The sequence below is a fragment of the Camelus bactrianus genome, chromosome 6 (assembly GCF_048773025.1).
Source record: "Camelus bactrianus isolate YW-2024 breed Bactrian camel chromosome 6, ASM4877302v1, whole genome shotgun sequence".
Lineage (NCBI taxonomy): Eukaryota > Metazoa > Chordata > Mammalia > Artiodactyla > Camelidae > Camelus > Camelus bactrianus.
In genome coordinates this window covers 57,209,147-57,232,203 of record NC_133544.1, presented here as the reverse complement: position 1 = coordinate 57,232,203, position 23,057 = coordinate 57,209,147, and the positions used below count along the sequence as shown (strand labels likewise).

At 33.5% G+C, this 23,057-nt stretch overlaps 1 protein-coding gene and 1 pseudogene across 4 annotated transcripts in view; one reads left to right on the top strand and one right to left on the bottom strand.

Annotated features, from left to right (window-relative positions):
* The window catches only part of STRN3 (striatin 3), an 88,294-nt gene that overhangs the window by 43,401 nt on the left and 21,836 nt on the right, over positions 1-23,057 (bottom strand). For 3 of the 4 annotated variants that reach the window (XM_010963015.2, XM_045522657.2, XM_045522658.2), the window contains exons 2-3: positions 3,794-3,897; positions 3,249-3,322 (exon numbers count right to left, since the gene is read on the bottom strand). In XM_010963015.2, coding sequence (XP_010961317.2) covers positions 3,249-3,322; positions 3,794-3,897 — 178 coding nt within the window. Of the gene's footprint in view, positions 1-3,248; positions 3,323-3,793; positions 3,898-22,799; positions 22,908-23,057 lie in introns of those variants that run through there. The other variant, XM_074365690.1, reaches the window with a different exon arrangement.
* On the top strand, positions 11,585-11,697 carry LOC123619150 (U6 spliceosomal RNA; annotated as a pseudogene).

Genomic DNA, 23,057 nt, shown 5'->3' with positions numbered 1-23,057 from the left:
TTACAGTGGCAGCACACTCCGCCACCTCCCCACCCAGTCCCACTCCCTCCCCGCAAGAAGCAAGAGAGGCATTACCAAGCTCTGCCCCCAGAAACTACACAAGGCATCTTAGCATCATGCCACCAAAGCTTTGAACTGTGTCTGTTACCATCTGTGTTTTATCTTGATTTATTTTGTGTGTCGTTAGCAAAATGTATCTAAAGGTAATTGCTTCATCCTTCTATGCCATTTTGGCTTATGAAAGGTTTCATAGGAATGCTTTACTTTTGGATAGTGGGGAAACCTATACTAACAATTACTTTCAGAGCAGTTTTATCAATTTAGAATTCCAACACCAGCAGGTCTACAAAATGTGGTTGATTCACATCCTCAGCAACACTTGACTTTTCCTCTTTTGCATTTTTGATATCGTGGTAGGTGTCTAATTGTACTGTGCTGTGGTTTTAAGTTAAACTTCTTCAATAATTAATAAAATTGAGTATCATTTCATATGCTTATTGGCCATTTGGATATTGGGTGGCTTTTCAAGTCTTTTTTTTTTTTTACTATTATTAGACAATTTTTTTAGAGCAGTTTCAGGTTCACAGCAGAATTGAGCAGAAAATACAGACAATTCACACATAGCCTTCCCCACCCACACATATATATGCCCCTACCCTCAACATCCCTCACCAGCGTGGCATATTTGGAACAATCGATGAACCAACATGGACACATTATTATCAACCAAAGTCCACAGTTCACATTAGGGTTTCCTCTTGATGATGTACATTCTATGGATTTTGACAAACACATAATGACATGCAGTCACCACTACAGTATCATTCAGAATAATTTCATTGCCCTAAAAATTCCTTGTCTTCTATTTGTTCATTCCTCCCTCCCTCCCTCCCTCCCTCTCCCCACATCCCTGGAAACCATGATGTTTTTATTGTTTCTGTAGCTGTGCCTTTTCCAGAATGTCCTTTGGCTGGAATCATTCAGGCTGTAGCCTTTTCAGACTGGCTTCTTTCATTTAGTAATAATATGTCTTTTAAGTTTCTTTCATGTCTTTCATGGCTTGATAGCTCTTTTTTTTTTTACTGCACATATATTTTTTAATTTACATATATGTACTGTTCATTGTTCCTAAAAATGTTTAGAGCTTTAGCTTTTTAAACTTACATAGTTATCAAAGGAATAAAGTGGGTGGCTTTTCAAGTCTTTTGCCAATATTTCTACTGTTGTAGATTTTCCCCCCAAATGTAAGGAAAAGGAGCTGTTTACATATATGGATACAACCGCTTTACAGAGTTAAGTTTAGAATATAGATAGATATTACTGATATGGGGTATAAAACACACACTTATCTTGTACTTCTTTCAAAACAGTATTTTGCACATTTTCTTTTTTATATTTTGATTTATTTTAGGTATATAAAAAGCAACACTGTATTTAACATTTATCTCTATCTATACTTTGATGATTTTATCACATTGTTCCCATGGTATACTTTTGCTTATTCCTTTGTTTTCCACTAAACATCCTGAGTAGTCTTTCTACACCACTAAAAACAATCTACTTTGTTATGATTGTGTCTCTTATAAGTAAAATACTTGGATGTTATTTTATTCCTCAGCTTGAGGAAGTTTTAATAGTTAAGTTTATACAGACAAAACCAGACTTGTTTGTATCTACTTCAGTTGTGGGCAGGAGAGATTTATCTGCTAATTATTTTGCTTTATACAAACTTGCACTGAAACCAGTTAGCCAACTCTGACTCTAGTTTCAGGGACAATGGGGCTACAACTAGCCTCCTTCCTCACATTTACACAGACCAAGTTATACAAAGCAATTGTTTATTTTCTGAATATTCCAGCCATATTAGAAAGAAAATGAGTCAAAAAAAAAAAAAAAAAAAGCTCTGAAATCATCAGATTTTCTCTATGGTGAAACCACTGTATTCCCTCTAACTGTTAGGGGACTGCTGTAGTAAACATGATCCAAAATACATAGACCTTTCATCTTTTATCATTTATTATTGCTTTTCAAAGAAGACCATAATATTGTTTCTTAGCATCACACTGAGTCTTCATAACCACTGAAAAGCTGCATCAAAGGAAACCCATGCCACTCCTTTCTTGGTCTCTTAATTCTATATATTACAACTGGGAAGATAGTGTTGTGCTGTTAAAATTGGTTGAGAGGAAAAGACCCAAAAATAAATCAACTGCAGTTTGTACTCTACATAGGGCGTTTCTGCCAAGTTTAAGTACTCAACAGCAAACTAAAAACCTATTAACTAAATATTAAAAATGTACTCTTAACACTCAACTTAAAAAAAAAAACTCATATGTAAGTTTTATTTTCCCTACCATATATGCTTTGACTTTATTAGGTATGGAAATAAATATAGAAGGAGAAGGAAAACTGTATATTCAAATAAACACATTTTTTTCTTGTCTTAGTAACCAACATTCAAGAACAGTACAGAATTCAATTTGCCTGAAACATAAAAATATGTATGTAAGTGGGTTGTACATACACTTCAAAAATAAGAAATTGCAGTAATAGTCCCAAATGTTATATTAACATAAATAAAAACATTCCTTATGTATTATCCCAGACCACTCAAATTGTAATCATATGAAACCCTAAAATCAACACTAACCTGTTAGCGTTTTCCTATACCAACCCCTTTTCCCTGAATTATCGTTCCTCAGATACCACTCTTAAACTCACTGTTTTAGTTAAGAACAAGGCTAACTAGATACAGTTTCTTCCTTCCCTTATCCTTATTTGACTTCTTCTCTGTAGTTTCCAAATCCAAATTTCTAATTTCTTTAGGACTGAACTGAGTTAATCACAGCATCTCCAAATAAAAATAACCTTTTAATAAAAAATTAAGCTTATGTAGAATGGGATAAGAATTGCCTAGAGGTGTACAAAGAGTTACTCATCACTTTCCACCTCTCATTACCACCAAAAATGCACCCAGTTTTACACAGGTTTCAAAATAAGAAAAATAGGACAAATAACCTCAGTCTGATGATGTAGATGAAGCTACTTACTTTTATTCATTTATTACTTTCCCAAAATTGTACACAGTACTACAAAGACAGTATTACAATGGTCAACCATCTAACTAACCAATGTTATCAAAGCAAAATGGGCGTAAAGAGAACATATGTCTGTCACGTAAAAATGAGCTTAAACCAATTTTTCTTGAATGGGGGGGCAAAAAGGGTTAATGGAAGAATCAAGTTTACCTGATTCAAAGGCTGGCATTTTCAAATCACCTTGGTTCAGTTCTGTGCCATATTTTAATTTGTGATATTTTGCCCTGAAAATTTAATAATAAGTTATTGTAAAAAAAACTTTTTTTCCTTTTCTACAAGGTTAAGTAACTACTGGCATATATTTCTCCAATGACAAATAAAATATAGTATGAATATCTATTTCTTTAAACTTTACTTGCAAAGGAAAATGAAGGCATGAACCACACATAAAAGAAAAAAACAATGTAAATTACCCAACTAAGATATACACCCAAGTAAAGAAAAAATAAACTTTTCCTGATTTGTGAAAAAAATAAAACTTAAACACTATAAATAAAAGATACTATTTCAACTTAAAAATTGTAATCTCTTTTTCTTTTCCTTTCCTATTTAAGAATCAAATCAAAGTATCTTCTATTTTGGGCAGATTTTTGTACCTTTCAAAAAGCTTCCAAACACACTGTACAATAATAATATATAAGAGAATAATACTGTTCTACTTATTTTATTCTTATAAGAAAATAAGGCACACATACCTTTCTTGTTTTAATGCATATTCTAACATCTTTATTCTTCTTACTAAATCCTTCTTCAAGTTTTCTTGACCTTTTCTTTCTCCTTGCAAAAATGCTATCCGGGCCTAAAAATACAAGGTTCATTTATTTTCATTTTTTTTTCTTAACTATGCATAGGAAATTGAAAAAAGGAAAGCAATTCATGTAAAACCCTGCACTTTTACTCATGACAGCGAGATTTAAAAATTCACAGAAGTAGCTGACCAAGCTTTTTTGTTAGAAAACACAATCACTTTAAAAATAAAGGTAACTATGACCCAGGAATCCCGCTCCTAGGCATATATCCAGAAGGAACCCTAGTTCAAAATGACACCTGCACCTTCACAGCAGCACTATTTACAATAGCCAAGACATGGAAACAGCCTAAATGTCCATCAACAGATGACTGGATAAAGAAGATGTGGTATATTTATACAATGGAATACTATTCAGCCATAAAAACTGACACCATTATGCCATTTGCAGCAATATGGATGTTCCTGGAGAATGTCATTCTAAGTGAAGTAAGCCAGAAAGAGAAAGAAAAATACCATATGAGATCACTCATATGTGGAATCTAAAAAAATACAAAACAGAAACAGACTCACAGACACAGAATACAAGCTTGTGGTGGCCAAGGGGGCGGGGGGTGGGAAGGGACACACTGGGATTTCAAAATGTAGAATAGATAAACAAGATTATACTGTATAGCACAAGGAAATATATACAAGATCTTATGGTAGCTCACAGTGAAAAAAATGTGACAATGAATATATATATGTTCATGCATAACTGAAAAATTGTGCTCTACACTGGAATTTGACACAACATTGTAAAATGACTATAATTCAATAAAAAAAATAAAGATAACTATAAATTAGCTGTTTATAATCTTTATGATCTCTAGCATTAATAATTAATTATTATATAATATTGAAAGGAAACTTTATATGTAAAAATTGCACCTAACTTCTAACAAACAAGTCACAAAGAACTAAAAAATAGTATTACATTCACAAGTAAATATTTTCCCCCAAATTAGATACTGGTTGTTTAAAAAAACAGTAATATTACCTCAAAAGTATTTCTTTCATGAAATATTTAAAAATTTATCATCTTTTCCATTCCACCCACCCCACTCCAAATCATTTCAATTTCTGAAACAATTATCCAAAATACTGCAAATAGCTTAACGTAAGCCACATTATGTTCAATGACCTCATTACTTTCTGCTGTCATTTTTCTACTGTGAGAGAATTTTTTTTTCCTTTCAGTTGCCTTATTTCCTCAAAGAGGCAACTCTCCATCTTTTTCTGGCCCTTCCCAGCATGTCAGCCTCCCTTATTCACCCACACTAAAGAGTAACATTTAGAGATCAGCATCTGTACAGTGATATTTGCCATAATGCACACATTTACAGTAAAACTAACTCTCATGCTCCTGCTGAGATGACCAGTAAATGTATTTGTTCATTAAGAGAAAGTAGGCTACTTTTTAAGCTAACTTAAGATATTTTTTAATTTTTAAAAATTTCAGTGAGCTTGCAATCAGAACAAATGGATTTAGCTGGATAATTTAACTCATTAAGTTGGGATGTGTTCATTTCTAGAATAATAGGAATAGAAAGAATGCTCACTTTAAAAATAGTACTTAGTACATAGGATGAATACATAGAGGGAAAAATAAAGAAGAACTTATGCCTGATACATTATACACATTAGTTCCAGGAGGATTATAGATCTAAATATGAAGGCAGAACAATACAGGCATACCTTGGAGATATTGCAGGTCTGATTCCAGATCACCACAATTAAGCAAGTCACAAATTTTTTGATTCCCCACTGCATATAAAAGTTATGTTTACACTATACTCTATTAAGTGTACCAGAGCAACATGCTCCTCAAAATAACATATGTAGCTTAATTTAAAGATACTTTATTGCTAAAAAGTGCTATTATCTGAGCCTTCAGTAAGTCAGGGTAGTAATATCAAAGATCACTGACCAAAGACCACCATAACAAATGTAATAATAAAAAAAGTTTGAAATCTGTGACAATTAGCAAAATGTGACACAGAGACATAGTGAGTAAATGCTTTCGGAAAAACAGTGCCAATAGATATGCTTGATGAAGGATTGCCACAAACCTTCAATATGTAAAAGATGCAGTATTTGCAAAATGCAGTAAAATGAGGTATGCCTATAACGCTTTCAGGATGTATCTCAGATTAAGGAACGAATTCTTGAATAAAAGCACTAACAATAAAGAAGAGGATGGATACATTCACTACAATTAAAAAACTTCTGTTTAAGATAAAGCAGGAATTGACAACCTACATCAGGCTTGTTTTTGGGCAGCCCCGAGTAAAAAATGGTTTAAAAAAAACAATGAACAAAATTAGAATAGGCAGCACAGATCCACTGTGGCTTGCAAAGCCTAATATATTTACTATCAAATTTTGCAAACCTTTTATACTAATGTTAAGCAAAACAGATTTTAAATCAAAAAAGGTTATGAGAGACAAAAGATATTATATGCCAATAAAAGATTCAATACAGCAAAAAAATACAATTATAAATATTTACATAACTAATGAGAGATCATCAAAATATATGAAGCAAAAATGGACAGAATTAAAGGGGAAAATATTTCCATAATAATAGCTGGAGACTTCAATAATCCACTCTCAGTAACAGAAGAACCACACAGAAGATAGAGAAATAAAAGACTTGAACAACTCAATAAACCAACTAGATCTAAAAGACACATACAGAATACTCTACCTAACAACAACAGACTAAACTTTCTTCTAAAATACGCATGGGATATTCTCAAAGACAGACCATATGTTAAGCCACAAATTAAGCCTAATCAATTTTAAAATGGATCATTTAAAATTTTCTGTAACCACAATGGATGAAGTTAGAAATCAGTAACAGAAAGAACATTTGAAAAAGTCACAGATTTGCGGAAATTAAACACACTCTTAAACAACTAACAGAACAAAGAAATCAAAAGAATTAGAAAATACTTAAAAATGAAAATGAAAGCACAACTTACCAATACTTAAGGGACACCACAAGAGCATTGCTAAAAGAAAAATTTATAGCTATAAAGGCTTACATTAAAAAGCAAAAAATATCACAAATCAATAATATAACTTTAAAACTTAAGGAATTTTAGAACAAGAACAAACTAAACCCAAAGCTAGCAGAAAGAAAGAAATAATAAAGATTAAAGTAGAGAAGTGAAATAGAAAAGAGGAAAACAGGGCAAAAAAATTAACAAAATCAAAACTTAGTTCTTCAAAAAGATCAACAAAATTGACAACTATTATCTGAACTAAGAAAAAAGACACAAATTACTGAACTCTGAAGTGAAAGTGGGAACATTACAATCAATTCTACATAAGTAAAAAGGATTATAAGAGAATACTATGACCAATTGTATACCAACAAATTGCATAATCTATAAACAAAACCTACCAAGACTGAATAATGAAAAATTTTTTTTTTGAAAAGGCCTATAGGTAATAAAGAAATTGAATCAGTAATCAAAAATGTCCCAACAAGAAAAACTCTGGACTGACGGCTTTATTAGTGAATTCTACTAAACATTTAAAGAATTAACACCAATCTTTCTAAAATATTTCCAGGTAAGTGGGGATATTCCCTAATTCAATAAGGCCAGTATTTTCCCAAAAGCCTAAGGTAAATAAAGACACCGCAAAAAAACTACAGATCAATATCTCTTATAAATACTGATGCAAAAACTCTCAACAAAATACTAGTAAATCAAATTCAGGAGCATATTACAAAGATTACAAATCATGCCCAAGTGAGGTTTATTCCTGGAATGCAAGGATGGTTTAACAGAAAAAAATCAATGGATATAATACATCATGTTAACAGAATAAAAGGCAAAAAGCATATGACCATTCAATTGATGCAGAAAAAGAATATGAAAAAATGGAACACATTCATGAGTAAAAAAAAAAAAAAAAACCCACTCAACAAACCAGGAGTAAAGGGAAACTATCCCAACACAATATAATAAAAGCCATATATAAAAAACTCACAACAAACATCAAACTCAATGGTGAAAGACTGAAAACCTTCTCTCAAAAATCAGAACAAGGCAAGAATGCCTGCTTTCAATACTCCTGTTCAACAAAGTACTAGAAGTCATAGCCAGAACAATGAGGCAACAAAAATGAAAGGAATCTAAGTTAGAAAGGAAGAAGTAAAATTATCTCTCTTAACAGATGATATGTTCTTAGATGTAGAAAACCCAAAAGAGTCCACAGAAGTCTGCTAAGACTACAAACTCAGCAAAATACCAGGACACAGTCAACACACAAAAATCAAAAACACTTCAATAAATGAACTCTATACTACACTACCAATGAACAATCATGAAAGGAAATTTTGAAAAAATTTCACTTACAATAGCATCAAGAAGAACAAAATACTTAGTTATTTAAACAAGGAGGTGAAAGACTGGTATAAAAAAGACTAAAAATCGTTGCTGAATAAATTAAAGACATAAATATGTGGAAACAATTCCACATCATGGATTGGAAATTTTAGTAGTATTAAAATATCAATACTACCCAAAATTATCTATGGATTCAGTGCAATCCCTATCAAAATCCCAGTGACATTCCTTGCAGAAACAGAAAAATCCATCCTAAAATTTACATGGAAGCTCAACGGGCCCTCAAAGAGCAAAATCAACCTTGAAAAAGAACAACGGTGGAGACCTCACACTTCCTGACTTCCAAACATGCTACAAAGCAACAGTAATCAATGTAGTATGCTACTAGCAAAAAGACAGACATATATAACAATGGAACAGAATAGAGAAACCAGAAATAAACCCTTACATATATGGTCAAATGACCTTCAAAAAGATTTGAAGACTATACAACGGGGATTGAACAGTCTCTTCAATACATGGTACTGGGAAAACTGAGTATCTACAAGCAAAAGAATCAAGTTGAACTGTTACCTAACCACATACACAAAAATTAACTCCAGAGGGATCAAAGACCTGCATCTATAAAATTAGAAGAAAAACATAGGAGAAATGTTTCACAGCACTGGATTTGGCAATGATTTCTTAGATATAAGACCAAAGACACAGGTAAGAAAATGAAAAATAGACAAAGTGGACTTGATGAAAATGTAAAACTTTTGCACATAAATGGATGCTGTCAACACAGTGAAAAAGCAACCTATGGAATGGCAGAAAATATGTGAAAATCATGTATCTGATTAAGATGAATATCCAGATTATATAGAAACTCCTAAAACTCAACAACAAAAAAGCCTCAATTCAAAAATGAGCAAAGGACTTGAATAGATTATTTCTCCACAGAAGATAACCAAACAACCAGTAAGCAAAAAAAAAAAAAAAAAAAAAAAAAAAGACACTCAACATCATTAATCATTGGAGAATGGGAGAAAAAAAAAAAACCCAAACCCAAACCCATAATGAGACAGCACCCTTATTAGAATGGCTATTAAAAAATAACAACAACAAAAAAGAAAAAAGACCACACAGACACACACACACAAACAAAACAGGTGTTGGTGAGAATTTGAAGAATTTGGAACCTTTATGTATAGTTGGTGTCATAAAATGGTACAGCCACTGTGGAAAACAGTATGGTTGTTCCTCAAAAATTAAAAATAGAACTACCTACAACCCAGCAATTTCACTCCTGGGTATATACCCGAAGACTTGAAAGCCTGCTCTATTTGTACACTTATGTTAATAGTAGCACTACTCATAATAGCTAAAACCTAGAAGCAAGTGACTCAAGTGTCCATCAACAGATGAATGGATTAGTCCAACAAAGAGAAAACAGTTACAAACATGGTAGATGTTAATCTTACTACATCAATAATCAAAAGAAAGACGAAGCAGCTACATTAATCTCAGACAAAACAGACTTCAGACCAAGGAAAATTATTAAGGTTAAAGAGAGACATTACATAATGATGAAGAGGTCAATTCATCAAGAAGGTATAAAAGTCCTTAACATGAATGCATCTAACAATAGCGTGTCAAAATATGTGAGGCAAAAACTGACAGAGCTGCAAGGAGAAATAGACTAAGCCACTGTTACAGCTGGAGACTTCAACATCCTTCTATCAGTAACTGACAGATGCAGTATACAGAAAATCAGGAAATTGACATCTACAGAATATACATTCTTCCCAAGGTCACATGGAACATTCACCATGACAGGACACATTCTGGACTATAAAGCACACTTTAACAAATATAAAACATTAGAAATCATACAAATGTGCTCTCTATTCTGACAGTCTTTTAATTGGCTTTAACTTCACACTTAAAGTGATTACTGATACAGGTGGATTAACATCTGCCATGTTCATAACTGTTTTCTATTTGTTGCACTTGTTCTTTGCTTCTTTATCATCCCCTCTTTTTTGCCTTTTTGTAATTTTGTATTATTTCATTCATACGAGCTATTGGATCACAATGGATTAAACTACAAATCAGTAAGATAGTTGGAAAACCTCAAAATACATGAAGATTAAACCAACACACTGTTGAAAAACACGAGTCAGTGAAGTATCAGGATACATTTTTAAGTATTTTTAACTAAATGGAAACAAAAATAAAACACCACAGTTTGTGGAATGCAGAAAAAGTAGTTCTTATGGGGAAATTTACAACAGTCAATGTAGACATTAGAAAAGATCTAACATCAACAATTTAGCTTCCATCTTAAGCAAGTAGAGAAAGAACAGCATTATAAATCTAAAGCAAGCAGGAAAAAATAAAATTAGAGCAGAAATCAATGAAACTGAAAATAAGCCAATAGTCAATGAAACAAGATTCTATGAAAAAATTAATAAAACTGATCAACTTTTTAGCCAAGCTAACCAAGAAAAATAGGGAAAACATAAATTACTATCAGAAATGAAAGAAGGGTTACCACTACTGATCCCAAGGAATATTATGAACTCTATGCCCACAAACTTGGTACTTTAAATGAAATAGAACAATTTCTTGAAAAATTTACCAAACTTCACACCGGAGAAATACATCTTCCGAATAGAGCTGTATCTATTAAAGAAACTGAATCAATAATAACCTTCCATAGCAGAAGGCACCAGGCTCAGTCAGATGAGTTCAACAGTGAATTCTACCAAACTTTTAAGGGAAAAAATGATACCAATTCTATACAACCTATTCTACCCGATAGAAGCAGAGGGTATACTTGCTAACTCATTTAATGAAGCCAGCCTTACCCTACTATCAAAATCAGATAAATGTCACAAGAAAGTTAAACTACTGACCAATAATCTCTCATGAAAATATATGCAAAAACCATCAACAAAATATTAATTGAAGTAAACTGAATCCAACAGTATATACAAAGAATTTTAAAACAAGTGGGATTTATTTCAGGTAGGCAAAGCTGGTTCAACATTTGAAAATCTATTTATGCAATCTATTGTTAATTGGCTAAACAAGTTAAAGAAGAAAAAGGATATGACCACAATAATAAATATAGAAAAAGCATCAGACAAAATCAAACACCAATCCATGACAAAAACTTTCGGCAAACTAGGAACAGAGGGGAACTTCCACAACTGATAAGATCATCCACCAAAAACCTACAGCTCAATATCCTATTTAATGGTAAAAAACTAGATGCTTCCGCTCTTAAGATGGGGAACACAGACAGGCTATCCCCTTTCATCACTTTTATTCAACATCATACTCAACGTCTTAGCAAATGCAACAAGTAAGTAAAAAACATTTTAATTGGAATGGTACAAAGAAGATAAGCATGGCCCTTGCACAAGGATGACATGCAAATTCATGAAGCATTCCATTTCAAAAAAAAAAAAACCCGGAAAATGTAAATTATACAGATTGAGAAGAAAAGACTGTTTGCAGATGACATGACTGTCTACATAGAAAATTCCAAAGAATTAACAATAACAACAACAACAAAAACCCTCCTGGATCTAATAAGTGATTACAGCAAGATTTCAGAATACAAAGATAACATACAAAAATTAACTACCTTTCTATATACCAACAACGAACAACTGGAATTTGAAAACTGAAACTGAAACAGAATATCATTTATATTAGCTCTTAAAAGGTTAAGTATAAATCTAACAAAAAGATGCACAGAGATCTCATGAGGACAACAAAAAACTGATGAAAAATCTAAATAAATGGAGAGATATTCAATGCACATGGATAGGAAGACTCAATAATTTGAGACATCAGGTCTCCCCAACGTGACCTGTAGATTCAATGCAATCTCAACAAAAACCCCCATCAAGTTATTTCGTAGATATTGACAAACTGATTCTAAACTTTATACAGAAAGGCAAAAGACCCAGAATAATGAACACAACACAGAAGAACAAAGTCAGAAGACTGACACCACCAGACTTTAAGACTTACTATATCTATATATACAGATCAATGAATATATATATATGCTTATATACACTGTGTATATACATATATATACTATACACAAGCATATAATAATACATGCTAAATGTATAATACAAAACCATAAAACTTCTAGACAGTAACACAGGAGAAAATCTAGGTCATCTTGAGTTTGGTAATAACTTTTTAAATACAAAAACCAAACACATGATGCATGAAAAAAATGGTTAAGTTACACTTTATTAGAAATTGAAAACACTTCACTTCTGCTCTGCAAAAACACTGTTAAGAAAATGAAAAGACATGCCACAGACTGGGAGAAAGTATTTGCAAAATACATATCTGATAAAGGACTAGTAACCAAAACACACCAGAAGTTCTTAGAACAACTATTAACAACTAACTCTTATTAACAATCCAATTTTTAAAAGCGCAAAAGATCTGAACAGACCCTTCTCCAAAGAAACCTTCCATAGCAGGAGGCACCAGAAGTTATACAGATTGCAAACAAGCATATGAAAAGATGCTCCACATCAGTGTCATCAGGAATACGCTAATTAGAAAGAGATACCACTATATATCCATGGGAATGGCTGAAATCCAAAACACTGGCCAGGATGTGAAGCAGCACAAACTCTTTCACCGCTGATGGAAATGCAAAAATGGTACAGCCACTTTAGGGAGAGTTTGGCAGTTCATTACAAACTAAATATACTCTTACTGTAAGATTCAGCAATCATGCTCCTTGGTACCTATTTAAATTAGCCAAAAAACTTGTGTCCACACAAAAATCTGAACATGAATGTTCGTCGCTTCTTTAATCATAATCGTCTTGAAATCAACCAAGATACCCTTTAATAGGTGAATGGATTTTGTTTATTCTCTGGCACATCCATACAAGTGAACATTACTCATCAATAAAAAAAAAAAAAAAAAAAGAGCTATCAAGCCATGAAAAGACATGGAAAAATCTTAAATGGATATTCCTAAGTGAAAGAAGACAGTGTGAAGAGGGTACATACTGCGTAATTCCTACTATATGACATTTCAGAAAAGGTAAAACTATCAAAATAGCAACAAGATTAGTGGTTGCCAAGCACTTGGGGGTAAGGAAGATGAACAGATGAAGCACAGGGAATTTTTAGGGATGGTGTAACTGTTCTATATGGTACTATAATGGTAGATCCATGACATTATGCATCTGCCAAAACTGAAAAACCAGTACAACACAATGAACTTTAAACTATGGACAAACATTAATAATAATAATGTATCAAAATTGGTTAACTGAGCAAATGTACCACACTACTGCAAGATGTTAATAACAGGAAACCTGAAGAAGGGTGGGCTGCAGCCTCACAGCATATTATGGGAGATCTGTCAAAAATCCGCTTAATTTTTCTGTAAATCTAAAATTGTTCAAAATAAAGTATTAACAAGTGTTGGTGGGGTTGTGGAAAAATTTGGACTCTTGTGCATGGTTGGTGGGATTATAATAAGATGCAATCATTATGTAAAACAGTATGGAGGCTCCTCAAAAAATTAAAAACAGAACTACCGTATAATCCACCAATTTCACTTCTAGGTATATATCCAAAAGAATTGAAAGCAGGGTCTTGAAAAGATACTGTACATCCAAATTCACAACTGCCCTAATTCACTGTAGCCAAGACATGAAAGCAACACAAGTGTCTATCAACTGATGAATGGATAAACAAAATGTGGTATATACAAAGAAATATTATTCAGTCTTAAAAGGGAAGGAAAACCTGCCACATGCTACATGAATGAGGATATGCATGAATTCAGGATATGCTACATCAAATGAGGCAGTCAAAAAAACTGTGTAATTTCACTTTTAAGAGGTATCTAAAGTAGTCAAATTGACAGAGAAAGTAGAATGCTAGTTACAAGGTGAGGAGGAAGGCGGGAAAGAGGAATTGTTTACTGAGTTTAATGTTTCAGATTTGCAAGATGAAAAAATTCTGGAGATCTGTTTGCCAACAATGTGAATATACTTAACACTACTAAATTGTACACTTAAGAACAGTTAATATTTTCTTTTTAGCACAAGTTTTAAAAACTATTTCTAAGCCTTTTTTAAAAAAGGCAAACCAGATGGAAGAAGAAATCTGCAAAAACATATAGCTGAGAATGGGTTCATATATATAATTCCCATCTGCTCCTAATAACCAAAAAAAAAAAAAAAAAAAAAACACCCAGCCTGGTAGAAATAGTATAAAAAGACTGACAATACCAGGTCATAAGATATCAAAATGGCGCATCAAGATACTAAACACTTCTCAACCTCATTAGCATTCAGAGAAATACAATCTAAAAATACAGTAAAGTAATACAACACCAAATTGGCTAAAAATGTTTTAATCTGACAATACTATTTGTTGAGGAAGATGTGAATCAACAGAAACTCTCATAAATGACTTATGGGACCATAAACTGGTATAGCCTTTTTAGAAAGTTTTGTATTATCTATTAAGGTTGAGCAAAGTAAATGAACAAACTGAATCTACACATAACAAAGATGAACCAATATAATGTTGAGAAAAAAAGCAAGACACAAAAGACAGAATTCTATATGATCCAGTTACATAAAGTTCACTACCAGGCAAAACTAAACTAATACATGTGAAAAATGCATGCTTAAATATAAAAAAAAACTTAACATATGAAAAAAGAAAAGCAAGGAAAAGATTAAACAAAAGTCAAGATAGTGGTCACCCCTGTGATGGAAGGAGACAGTGATAATTTGGAAGGGGCAAGTTTTAAGGATTCTGGGGTGCTGGCAGTGCTCTAATTTTTGATCTCTCCAAGAGTGCTGTGTGGTTGTTCTCTTTATAATAACTAGCTAACCTGTGCAATTATATCTGACACACTTCTTTTGAATATAAATTATATTTCACAATTTTAAAATCCTTAAAAAATTAATTTCACTCTTAAGAGTTAGATTTAAGAAGTATATCTTTATTGTGAAGATAAGGTCAAAGACCTAGGTCCTTTAGTTAAGAGGAGAAAAAGGTTCAAGAATGGAATATGTAGTAACTTCAATAAAGGATAAACTTTAAAAATAACCATAAATTTTCATTTTTTAATTTGCCCGAGTCAACTAATCTTAATGTTTTTAATTATTTGATTTCAAGAGTATAGAAGTGACTAGATTATTACCTTGGAATTAATTACTATAAACACACTGTAAGGCAGAAATGAACTTTTATAAATTTGTTACCACAACCAATCTTACTTAATTCAGAGGAACAAAATCTTACTAATTTTTAAGATAACTTTTTCCTCTGAATATAGATAAAAGGTACCCACTGGGACCGTATTTTATTACCTGAATTATTCAACAATCAGTATGTGATTATCACATGAGAATCTAAAAAAATTACTTAACATTGACAGAACAATTTTTTAAACTGCAAGGCCACTAGAGGTCACCACTGCAAAACATTCAACATCAATTCAGCTAACACTATCAATCTGAAGTATGTTAGTTACTGTTGTTTCCGTATTTCTAAAACAAGAATATATTGCTTAAAACAAAGGATTATTTAAAATGTTTTACTGTAAGATATTTCTAACTTTAAACAAAATTTAAGCTGAATGCAAACGCTAATATAGGTAATTTTATTTAATGATTTTTAAACATTCTTTAGAACTTACTGAAAAACTGGGAAATACTTAGAAACTACATCATTAAGGAGCAAACTTTAACATCCAAGGAATTAACAAAGTCAGTGTTAAATACTTCAGATTTGGAAGCAAACTAAATACAAAATTACGTTATAGTAATTAATAATAACTTCATAACACTATTATTTAAAATAGTAGACTCTCAACAAATATTAGTACCCGCTCCCATTAATGGGCAACTAAAATTATACAGGTGACTCTATTCTAAGCACTTACACATTTGGGGTTAAGTAAGGTTCAGCTGTAAATAATCTAAGGTGTAACTATAAAGTCAGGTGATCTATGGATATTTTCTATAAAACGTAAAATACAAGAAAAATTCATAACATATAGAAGTTTCAAAACATAACTAATTATCACAAACATCAAGGAGCTTAGAGTTTACACACACACACACATTCACACAGCCTCATAATTCAGCGTGTTGAGGAACTGTACAAAAATCTTTGTATAACCATCGGTAATACAAGCAGTCAGTTCCCCACTTAGCAAGGTACACTCAAAACATGTACTGTCTTTTCAAGAATAAACAAAAGAGCATGCCTGCAATAGCCTGTAAGACTCTCCATAAAAATAACATATTCCAATTTTTAATATAACTAACAATTCCAAGGAAAAGAGAAAACAACAAATACTAAGATTTCCAGAAGCAAATAAAACCTATATTTCATTTTCAATCCCTGCTATTTATAAGAGTCTACAACAAAATTTAATAAAAATACCACAACCATCCTCTAAAATCCCAATGTAAAAAAAGAAAATAAAAAGTGAAAAAAAATCCCAATGTAATTTTACATGGCAATAGTTGGTTCAAAGCTTAAGAGATCTTCAATTTTTAACTATCAAATCTGTATCTCAGTAAATTCTCATTTATGTGGCATTTGAAAGCATTAAGCTCCAGGTAATCCCCTTTTCTACAAATACAGGAAGTTCACTCCCTCTGAGTTATAGAACTACAAACCATTTTAATGGACCCTTTAAAAACATGTTTCCTGACATCTTGACCATTTTAAAAAATCTGTTGTAAGTAACATCAACGAGTTCAGAAAACTCAAATATTGCATTAAAAAAACACTGCAAATTGCAAATACTGCAAAAGCCAGTAACACTGTATTATAGCACTGATTCAGAATCTGCAGAATAGATTGACACATCTCCTGAGTTGCACAGTCATTTCCTATCAGAATTACTATACTTCAACGTTCTACCAACTTTTAATAAGTTCTCCCACTCTCATGGTCAAACTTGTTTTCTACACTACTGGCAACAAGCTTTCCTTTTTCCTCATTCTATTTTGTACCAGGCTACTAGAAAGTCATAATAAATGGACTCCACTACGTCTAATGTACTTTATTGCTACTTATGTAGCTTTGAGAAGAGAACGAAATTCTTTTTCCAATATGGCTGGGTATAAATTAAAAAAAAAAAAACTAAGTGGGAAAAGCTTCTTCTATGTAAGTGACTTTCAGCTTGCATTATTTCATTTGTTTTCTGCTGATAAGACTGATTCCTGTGGAAGCCAGGAACAAGAGAATGTTGACTTAATAAATGAAAGATTTCTGTACTATCACAAATAGAAAATGGCTTTCACAATACTATAATCAAAGGGAAAAATATTTTTCTTATTATTGGAGGGCAAACTTACGTTCTCAAGACTAGTTTGTTTCCTAAAACCATTTTTTAACCCCCCAAGAAATATTTCAGATTTTACAATTTTAAAAAAGCAATTAAAAATAATAAAAAAAGAATTTTCCAAGTAAGTTTTCAAGATCAACAGCTTAGATTAATTTATTACTCTTTCTCTTAAAAGCCAAAACACTTTCAGTAATCAATTAAAACAATAATGATCAGGTAAGTTATTTATAAATTCATTATGAATCTTAAAATTACTAATGTGAGAAAAACACAGACTTGGCTATGTAGGATGATTTTCACTATTAGGGGTCCACATTGCTTTGCCAAAACCTTTTAGGCCAGATGTGTTCTAGAAGTTGTTACTAAAATGTATATACCACAAATTACTTAACACCTTACCCAATGCAAGTTCCAGTAATAACAAAATCAAACAAACACAACAAAGTACATGAGTGCTCAGAAAGTGGGATAAAGACTATAAACTGCTGTAACCAAAATGAACTAGGGTCCACTCACCTAACACACACAGCAAAGCCAATCTACCGACATTGGGTTGTGGTCAAGAAAAGTACAGCTTTTACTGCAGGGCACCAAGAAAGGAGAACAGGCAACTCATGCTCAAATGACCTGAACTCCTTGATGGCTTTCAGGTAAGGGTTTTTAAAGGCAACATTAGAGGTAAGAGTTGTAGGGTGCTTGATGAGCTTGTGGACATTCTTCTGATTGAGTTCAGCATACAGTCACCACCCTCCACCAGTGGATGTACATCAGATTGTTAACCCTTCAGGAGGAACTAGGAGTCCAGTGACGCCATTATTCTAATCATTCATTAACTGCTTCAGTCTGCTCTTTGGAAGGCTAGGAGACTAAAAAAAATTTTTTTCTACTAACAAGAAACAGGGGAAATTGTTCGTACCCCTGGTTAGTGAGGTTAGTATCCAGGAAGACCCTGAAGGGTACTGCTCAGTTTTAATCTCCCCTTTTCTTTAATGCTCTTCAATCCTGAGGGGAATAGGGGCAGGACAAGAAAGGGACTAAAGTTTTAAATAGAGAGACTAATCATAAATTTTGGCAGGGGGTAGTTTCATTCCCTACTCCTGTTTTAACTTTCTCTAAATCTTTAAGGGAATGGGGCAACAACTACTCTGGCCACTTCCTGCTGAACTGGGGCACAGTCCTGCTTCAATCTGGGAAATGAACACTGAGTTGGAAATAATTCCCGAGTTCAAAGTCTTGGAACTGAACCTTGCATGATTAAGATCTTAGTCCCTCGGTACATTGTTTTGGTGCAACAGACCCAATTAGAATTAGGAGGAAGAGTGAAAACCCAAGCTTTAATAACGCTTGGAAAATAGATCTCATTCCCTGAGGAATTCAGGAGACTAGCCCAAAAACCAGTCTGGACTCAACACTTCTGAGGAGACTTGTTGTAGCCAGCTGCCTAATTTTATCTAAGTAGGTTTTAACTTTGATGTAGTAGTAACATATACTAATGAGCTCCTGGCCACAATATGTCTCTTTTTCCTGCTTAAAATCTAATCTAAAGCAATTTTATTGTCTAGTAATGTTTTGGCTGAAGAATCTAGTGCTTTCTGCTGGGAATTTATAGCTTGAGCTGTCTCACTTATTACTGTTAACAAAGTACAAAAAAACGTAATCATTACAAGAGACCTTGAGACTATAAAGTTGCAGCTGCCAAGTGCCAGCAGATACCGCTTTGAAAATGGCTGGTGGCATCCCTGAGTCCAACACAATTAAGAAAATTCAAGTTCTCAGCTAAACAGGAATGTGTCTAAAGGCATATTCATATTATCTAGCCTAACTCACCAGGTTAGGATAAATAGCAAGAGACTATGATACTGTGATTTATAGTAAGAAATATATATTTGATCTTACTTCCTCTGTTCCAGGGACAGAGCTCCTAAAATTCCTGGAATTTCTTAAGTGGTAAGAGCAATAAGGGTGTCCTTTCCTATCTGTAACAGCCCCTTTCAGCCAAACCTGAATATGTAAATGAGGGGAATTGTGGAACATCCCTAAGGATAAGAACTAGTTGCCAGAGGTTGGTACCAAGATTAGAGAGATGGAACTTTCAGTCCCACTCCCCAATCTATGGGGAGGGGAGACAGAGATTGTGTTCAGTCACCTACGTCCAAGGACTAAATCAATCATGCCAACGAAATGAAGTCTCAATGAAAACCAAAAAAGATTGGGTTCTGAGAGCTTCCTGGTTGGTGAACAAGAACACATCCACATGCCAGGAGGGAGGAACACCTCAAACTCCACGGGAACAGAAGCTCCTGTGCTCGAAACCCTTCCCGAAACTCACCCCATGTATCTCTTCATCTAGCTGTTATTTGTATCCTTTACAGCCTTTGTAATAAATTGTGAGCTGTTTTAGCATTCAATCAAACTTGAGAAGGGAGTAGTGAAAACCTGATTTACAGCTAGAAGGTCCAAAGCAAGGGTGACACCAGATTTGTGATTAGCATTTGAAGGAGCAGGGGAGGAGAGGGTATCTTGTGAGACTCAGCCCTCAATCTGTGGGACCTGATGCTACCTCCAAGTATACAGTATCAGAACTGTAGGATACCCAGCTTGTGTCGTAGAACTGCTTACTGTGTAGAAAAGCCCAAACATCTGGTGTCATAAGTAAAGTAGTAATAAATTACTGAGAGTGGAGGAGACACACAGGGGTGAGTTTTTCCTTAGAGCGACAGTCCCAAGTTTTGCTTAGAAATGATGTGCATTTAGCTGAAAACACATTCAAGAACCCACAAATTTACCAGGAATCTGAATATTACAGAGATAGCTAGACAGGATATATTTAAAAATGAATACCTAGCCTAAAAGGCAATAAATCTTTTTTACTTAGTATCACTATTCCTATATTTCTTTTATTTTCCAGACTACACAGAAAGTAAGTTCCTTGAAAACTTTGTCCCATACTGTTATTATATCTTCCTGCAGGACTACCCTAGCATCTTGCAAATTATTTTTTCCATTTTGTACAACACACAGTGCCAGGGAAATATGTGTTGAATAAATTATTGTTTCCCCAAGTCTGGGAAATAAACAGAAAAAAGTACCATTCATTCTGGCTCACACCTACTTTGAGGTAACTGAGATACATAGCCCCACTCCTAAATTGAAGGTATCAGTGATTTTTTTTTCAGTAGTGAACTGTGCTAATTTATTTGAATGTGTTAATACAAACAAACTCTCAAAAGAAAAAAAATTGTTAATTTTAATACACACACTACAAATTTACTTTTATTTTGTACAGTGTTTCTCAAACCCACAAAGCTGCTCTGGACATTAACTTTTCTATGCTTATTTCTTTATTCCAATTCTTATATTTACTCAGTTATGCATATTTTTGCCAACACCACAACATATTTTTAGCCATTATTTACCTCTTAATCTTACCAAATAAACTTATTAAACAAATACATATGATGCAAAGTAGAAATCTGCTGAGCCATAATACAAAAAAATTAAAGCATATAAATGAATAGTGACGAAAAAGGAAAACTGGGTTACAATACAAATTTATTCTTTAGAATCTAGACATTTAAAAGAAAAAATCAATAAAGGAAATGAAGCGACAGTGCAATTACAGACTTAATGATGGCAATAACGATAAGCTACACTAAGAAATAGAAATAAAGCGCTGAGAATATAAGAACATCAGTATTATTCCAATTCAGAAATGTGGCCTTAGGCTATCAACTCAAGAGAGACTCCTGCACTTAAACTCACACACACACAAATCCTGGCCCAACGACCCAGAGCTAGACAGAAGTAATGTGACAGCAAACCAGAATGTTAGAGTACTCTTAACAGTCTTCAGGGGCAGAGAGACAGAGTAGATTTAAGTTTTTTAAAGGGGGGAGAGGGCTGCTCTTGCAACCTACAAGGACACAAAAAGAGCACCAGAAAATGTGACCGTAACTGTCTCCCTAAAACTGACACTGCACAGAAAATTCCACCTGTGAAAGTTCTAGAAAAAGAAAGAATTGGGATTAAGATAATGAGTTAGCCTACCCCTGACTGATATGAGAAAGAAGACAGTAACCACGATCTAACCAGTTGCTTCAAGGTCAAATTAGCAATATTCCTAGGCTCTATTTTCATCAGCCTTTGACCCGATATGATCACATCATTTAGCCTTGTTAAATTAAACAAGGAAGCCATTAGACTGAGTTGGCTTTAATGCCATGGTAGCCTGCATAACCAAACCAAAACCTAAACCTGAAATGCCTAAAGGTTAAGAAATCAAAACCTAAGGACAACCAATCACAGACAGGTAGGCTTTCCCAAATAAAGCAACTGCCTAAGATATAGCCAATCAAATAACCTTGCTTTGCCTCCACCTCTTCTCCTCAGGCTCCTGTTGACAAAGTACTCCTAACGACTTCAGGTTTGGTGCTGCTCAATTTGAATAGATATTTGCTCAAATAAACTGTAAAAAACTTTTTAGTATGCCTTAGTTCATCTTTTAACAGGCTGTAGTTCTCACTATTAAAAGGTGATGTGGAGTAGGACAAAGTAAGAGAAAAACCTCACTCTCCTTTTATTCAGGCAGCTTAAAATCTAATGAAGAACTTGTGTTCAACTTTGTATTATACCCAGAATGCTCTACACATATAAAAAATTTGTTGAAATTATACTGGTACTGGTGTTCACAGCAACAACTTTTTACTGAGTGCCTCCTATGGCTCTGGGGATACAATGACACATTAAACCAATACAATCCCTACTCTCAGAGCTTAGTCTACTATGAGAGACACAGTACAGTCGTCCCTTCAGTATCTTGCAGGGGTCTGGTTCCAGGTCCCTTATATAAAATAACATAATATTTGCATATAACCTACATACACCCTTCCTTACATTTTAAATTATCTCTAGATTACTTATATTACCTAATACCATGTAAATGCTATGCAAATACTTCTAAATACAATATAAATAGTTTTCAGCAATGGAAATTTAAGTTTTGCTTTTTGGAACTATCCGGAAATTTTTTTTCTTAGTATTTTTCATGTACGATTGATTGAATCCATGGATGCAGAACCTGAGGACATGGGAGGCCAACAGTAAGTAGACTAGGCATGTGTAATGCAGCTTAATAAATATTATGATTAAGGAAATTCACCACATAGGAGGAGTTTATACTTGCAGGCTCAAAGATGATTTCCCAGAGTAAATGACAGCTGAACTTTAAACTGAAGAGGAGTAGAAGACAGTTCAAACAGGAGAGGAAGTATTCCATACAGAGAGAACTGCATGTGTGAAGGCCTGGAGAGGAAAGAGATACACTAACTTTACCAGTTTAGAGAAACAAAGTATGACTGGAACATATATGTCTGGAGGGATGAGGAGAGGGAGAGAAAAGGAAGAATACAAGGGAGATAAAGGTCAAAGGTTAGCAGAAGCC